General features: G+C 44.4%; 1 protein-coding gene across 4 annotated transcripts in view; it reads right to left on the bottom strand.

Moving 5' to 3' along the window:
- Positions 1 to 4,822, bottom strand: part of LOC137149027 (MFS-type transporter SLC18B1-like) — a 29,829-nt gene extending 25,007 nt beyond the window's left edge. For 3 of the 4 annotated variants that reach the window (XM_067542246.1, XM_067542248.1, XM_067542244.1), the window contains exons 1-3: positions 4,541 to 4,822; positions 2,972 to 3,111; positions 1,121 to 1,216 (exon numbers count right to left, since the gene is read on the bottom strand). In XM_067542246.1, coding sequence (XP_067398347.1) covers positions 1,121 to 1,216; positions 2,972 to 3,111; positions 4,541 to 4,586 — 282 coding nt within the window. In that variant the 5' untranslated portion in view covers positions 4,587 to 4,822. The remainder of the gene's footprint in view (positions 1 to 1,120; positions 1,217 to 2,971; positions 3,112 to 4,540) is intronic. The other variant, XM_067542247.1, reaches the window with a different exon arrangement.
- Positions 4,823 to 6,000: the final 1,178 nt, after the last annotated feature.

Below are 6,000 nucleotides of genomic sequence, written 5' to 3' on the forward strand. Positions count from 1 at the left end.
ACTGGATAGAAGAAAACTAGTGCAGAAGTGTAAATATATTAGCACTACTGAGAAAACAGCAGAATATTCTTTTTAACTCCTAGGTCACTGGTCTGTTGTAAGGGCTTTTATTTTATTTTATTTTATTTTTGTAGTTAGAAAGGACTGTTCTATCAGGAACACTAGCACTCTAACTCCATTTGCCTTGAAAAGACTCCCCCCCTTTTTTTTGCGGGGGGGGGGGAGGAAGGAGGTGGAGTAGGGAAGGGGCAAGAGACAAGAAAAATACTCTTAACATTAAAAAAGCATAGGTAGGGCTTTAAAACAGCCTGTACACTAGCTTAAGAATTATATTTGATAGCCACATTTAAGGTAGGAACCTAGAAGACGTTTTCTAGCTTTAAAATGTTTTCATGCATGGTTTAGCTCCATTTCCACCGGCTGGCCAGACTACAGTCACTGAAGCAAGGGCCAAAAAAGTGTCAAATCTGAAAGAACTAACGAGGTGTTTCTCATATCTTTGAGTACTAGCAGCAAAAAGATAGACAAAATTGCAATTAAAAAAAGATACTCCAAAAAGAGAGTGGACAGAAAACTTTTTTGATCACAGCACGTTTACAGTATGTTCCAGACACAGTTTCAATCTCTTCTGCCTGGAGGTCTGCATGGGAGAACCCAGTGTTGTAAAAACAGCACACAGGACTATTGCTTCTAACCCAGCTGGCTGAATGTTCAGTCAGGGAAACATGCCTTCTGTTAAACCCGCGGCATTTCTTTTGTGGCCCACGGGGCACTTGCTGATGGTCAGCAGAGCAACTGAATCTCATGCTGTTGGACTTCTTCCTTCTTTCTAGCTGAATTTACAGGTGTCCAGGCTCTTCATTGAAAAGAGCATGGATGTCTGTAAAAGCAACTGAAAAATAGGAAATGACAACCTAAACACATTTTCTTAGGGGACGGAGTGAGTCTCAGAGTGCCCATATTAGCTTTCCATGGCCACCCATATATTTTCCCTTGCTTAAAAGAGCAAACTTACAGATGTCAGCAGTCACAAATTGGTTTGTTTGGATTGGGCTCTGAGTGAGGTTGTTAGGTACTATTCCTTAATTAAATCAGTATTGAAAACTGTAAAAATACTTACATAATTGCCTAATACTAAAGAAGTCAAGAAATTGGATAAAGCAAAGCATCCAAAAATCAGTCCAACCACTGTATCGCTGGCACCCTTTTTTTCTGCCTGTAAAAGGAAACACCACGACGGCCAGACTTAGAAGATGGACAAAGGAAAGACCACCGTACACAATGTTAGCATTAGGTTAAAATGCTTTCTAATCACGTCTTGCATCTTTATCCTTCTTTCACTGTACCTGCCACTGCCAAGTATGGTCATAAAAGCATTTTCTCTTTTAAAGAGGAGTGTGAGATGAAGCAATTTAAAATCACCTTGCACCACAAATCAGTCATTTCTGTAGTCAGGAGCAGAAGCAACATTTTGTCTGGAAGTAGGTGTGAAGGAGGGAAAGTCTAAATTGTTGTGTTGCGCTACAGGTCAGATATAGGACCTTACACAGGGCCAGAATACACTCCCTAAATCTAGTCGCAGGTGGAACTTGGTGTGCACAGACCTCATCCCCCCCTGAAAGGAAGGAGCAAATGAAGGAATCTGCTGCCACAGCATAGTTCCCCTACCCGCACATCCAGGAGGCTACAGAGGACACCCTGCAAGTTTGGGATCCAAACCATTGAGAGGATATGGACTGGGCCGGGGGAAAGATAACATCTTCCCTCTGGCCCTACAGAAATTACCTGGGAAGGGGTAATATGCTCTGTCACTGTAGTTTTCCTTTCCACTGGAGCTGCGCTCAGCACAGAAGGTAGGGGAAAGAAAACCAGGGTGGCTCCAGCACTGGAGCAGAAGTACAAGGCCTCTGCACAGAGAGCACTGGCCTCTCACAAATCCTGCTGCCATGCAGCATTTGGGGACACGCTTTGAAGATCACTCCATGAGGCAGGTGGGTGGGTGGAACACTGGAATGTTCAGGGAGAAAATCCTTAGCCCTATCTTATAGACATTGCCCCAGGTGGGGATGATCTGGAATGACCCCTCTTCCAGCCCAATGGGCCCCTCTCCCAGTGCAATGGATTTGCTCTAAAAAGATTACGCTGAAATAGCATGGGGCTCTACATTCATTCTTTTCTTTTTTTTCCCCTCAACCTGCACATCAAGTTTGCTCAATTTAGTCTGACAGTAAAGGTGGCTTTCCTAACAGCCTGGCAAACTTAGTCTGGGGAAGGGTGTGGGGACAAGTTTTAAGCGGATGGGCGGAAGGACTCAGAAACTTAGGTTATGTCTACACTTACCTCAGCGATTCGGCAGCAGTTGACCGGAGTTATGCAAAGTACGCAAAAAACTTGCGTAATTCCCGTCGACTGCTGTGCTTCTCTTCTGCGCGCCGTCTTCACTGCACTGCGCCGACGGGAACCGCGATCCCATTGACACAGCGCTATGCCACTTGAGAAGGTGGTCTTAGTATGTCAACTTCTGGATCCACTGAGCGGGTCTTCACTGACCGCTCAGTCGATCCAGATAAGTCGATCTGATGGCAGTGACTTTGCCACCGTCAGCGTAGACATAGCCATAGAGTGCTTCAGGGGATAGAGCCCTGGAATGGGATTCAAGAGACCCAGGTTTTATTCCTGGCTCTGCTACTGATCTGCTATGTGACCTTAGGCAAATCACTTCACCTCTCTCTACACTTTGTTTGCCTCATCTAAATAGACTGTAAATGCAGGAACTTACAGTGCCTAGAATAATAGGGGCCTGAAGTCCTATGGAGCTTCTAGGTGATGCTGCAAAATAAATTATCTGATTACATTTCTATTTTTAAAATTACCCTTTTTTTGAGAGAGAGAGAGAGAGAGAGAGAGAGAGAGAGCTACAACATATGCAGGTAATGTGAATAATAGTTTGCTGAGTTGTGTATTCGTTTACCTCTCTTGGAAAAAAGGGTCCCAGGATTGAATAGCAGATCATTGAACTGAAGTTCAAAGAAGCTGTTGCTGCCATTGTGAAGAGCTGATCTCTGGTAAACCTGCTCGACTCTTTATTGAGAACTCCTGGTCTGCCATTTTCTTGAATTAAAAATATTTGTATTAGGTTCTGATAAACTGGGGCATAATTTCAAGCTGTCTGTTTACAAGAGATATGCCCACCAGGAATGTGGAATTAGTCATTTAAATCTAAGGTTAGGAAAAGGTGATTGATGTTCCGCCATTAAGAGCCTGACACCCACCATTTTCTCACTATATTATTGTACCGTTTTCCAAGGGAAGTCCCCCAATCCTGCAAGCTGATCTGTACAGTTAGTCTCTAGCCCCCAGAGTCCCTTTGACGTCTATGAGTTCCAGCGTCTTTCCACACTGATGTTGCAAGCTGCTCAATAACTCAGGATCTGACACTGCCACCCTGACTGACACATGGCTCCATTGAAGTTAATGGGATTACTTGTGGGAGTAAGAACTGCCCACCTGAGTCCTGCCTGCCCGATCACATCCCAGGGCACTGTTAAGTGAATTGTCAATTGACAATTTGTGCCATATAAAGTTGTAGTGTTTTGTCTCCACCGTATTAATGATCACTAAATGTGATGCAAAGAGTCTGCACCTCACTCATATTCACAGCTCAGAGACCCAGAAACAATCAGCTACAAATAAAGATGCAAGAAACATTCAAAATACAGGTGTAGCTCATCTGCCAGCTCTTTGCATCCCTCAAAGAAAATGTTCAATATGCTGTATTTAAAGTTACTGTTCTCTTTCTCTCCACTTCTCCATGTATGTATTTTAACTGCTCCTGATACTCTGCATTCCAGAGTGAGGTGGAGGCCAGAAGAGGTTATCAGAAAAACAAAGATACCCTTTCCCTCTTTTTCCCTGGTGTATTAAGGATAGTTATTGAACAGATCTGGCTTCATGCCCCACCAGTAAGATTTTCCATTATTTGGCTAGGATTGCAAGTAGCTTTTGGGAGTTTTTAAACAGCCAGCAAAAACCCTTCGAGTTCACCCCTTCATAGTCTTTATTAAACAGACAAAAAGCTTCCAGCTAGCTTTCCCATAAAGAGAAAAAGCCACCTGAAGACATTTCCCCTGCACAGAATGAAACGGGTCAATTTCAGCAGTGAGCTATGTGAACATGAACGGCAAGACGTGAGTGACAGGGAGTGATTTTACTAGTTCTAAGTCCTTCTGACATGCAGAGTTTAGCTACAAAACAACAAAAGTGCAGGTCACCAAACGGATCTCTGCTCCCAAAGTTGCAAAGCTACTCAGAAAAATCAGGCAGGTTCCATCGTAAAGCAAATGTAAACCATTAACCGAAACAAAATAATTCGGCTGAGGTCTCGGAAGCATTGAAAGAGAAAATGGTTGGGGGAGGTAGGTGGTCACCCGATTGCTTTGCAGGAGGGGAGGGGAGGGCAGGGGCGGGACACCCGCCACAGTAAAGAAGACTGAAGAGATCAGGAATCTGATCTAAAGGAAACAAACTCTCCTACTCCCACCTGGGGTTCGCAATGTCTCCTGGATCGCTGCCGCCGGGCTGCCCATTGCGAGAGGTCCTGGATACCGCAGCCGGATGTAGCTTCCCCAGACTATTAACGTGCCTCTGTCTAGCCCGGTTTCGCGCAGACGAGAGATCGGGAGCGGAGCAGAAATTTAGCGCAGCAGTTTCAGATGCTGTGAGGGAGTTTGCTCAGCTCACATTAAACCTGCTCATTAGCAGCACAGGAGGAGCGGCTGAGCTGACGCTTCCCTTCCCTGCCCTCCCAGTTTTCCACTGAAAGGCGCACGGCTCCACCGCAATGGTTTGATCTTCAGATCAGTGGCTTGGGTCCATATTTGTCCTTTTTCTACCTTGAGAACTTCTGAAGGGTTACAAAGAAGAGCAGGGCAAGAGGGACATTAAACGTGATCACTGGTGTCAAATCAGCATCACTGTTCTCTGGTTAGCCTGTCCGTCAGTGTTCCCAGCTGGAAGACAAACATGTGGGAGCTGCACAGCTGTGTAGGCATGTGCAGCATGTAGCAAAGTAGGCGTGAGCATTCCAGAAGATTGATAGACTTTAGGACCAGGACTATAATGATCATCTAGTCTAACTTCCTGCAGAACACAGGCCGCAGAACCTTATCCAGTAATTTCTGCATCAAGACCATAACTTCTATTGGAGCTATCTTTTGGAAAGATATCCAGTTTTGATTTAAAGACTCTGATCCCTAGATAAACTGTTCCAATGATTAATTACCCTCACTGTTAAAAAGTTGCACTCTGTCTTCAGCTTCCAGCCGCTGGATTTCATTATGGCGGTACACTTACAGGAGCTGTCTATAACTCAAGCTTCAACCATTCAAGAGTAGAACTTGCAGATCTCCAAACTATGATTCTCTCTTTTTTCCCAGTATGCTTTGATCAGCAGTGAAATGGTTAATATTGAGATTTTTACATTGACATCATTAGAGTTCAGGGTCATCATCCCACTGACATGAATGGGAGCAATTCATACTTCTCTGGGTCAAGGTCTGGCTGGACGCTCTGGATTTTTCTTCTGTGTGGTGGAGTCTGAGGCATTTCATTTCCAGTCTTGAAGCCCTGTCCTGAACTTCTACTGAACAGGGTTCACACAGGCTGTCCAATCTCCCAAAGGTTTCCAGGTGTATATTGGGAAGCAGATCTAACTTATTCAATTCACATGAAGACACAAATAGGGTAACAGGCTAGCTGGCTCCTTCTGCAGAAACAGTGGAGTAGGAGAGGTGCAATTTTGGAAGACAACCAAAAAAGAGAGGAATGTGGGCATGTTGGGTGGGTGAGTGGGTAGGGACAGATGCTGGATGTTATCTCTTTTATGTTTTCATTAAAAAAGCCACACAAATTAATCTAATGTATTAGTCTAATTAGTCTAATGTATATTTCTGACCTGCTGCAACTTAGGTTGCAGCAACCTGACTTCTGCTTAGGTTGGTT

Source organism: Emydura macquarii, unplaced genomic scaffold (genome assembly GCF_026122565.2).
Source record: "Emydura macquarii macquarii isolate MOO-44397 ecotype Brisbane River unplaced genomic scaffold, CSIRO-AGI_Emac_v2 contig_705, whole genome shotgun sequence".
In the NCBI taxonomy this organism is placed as follows: Eukaryota; Metazoa; Chordata; order Testudines; family Chelidae; genus Emydura; species Emydura macquarii.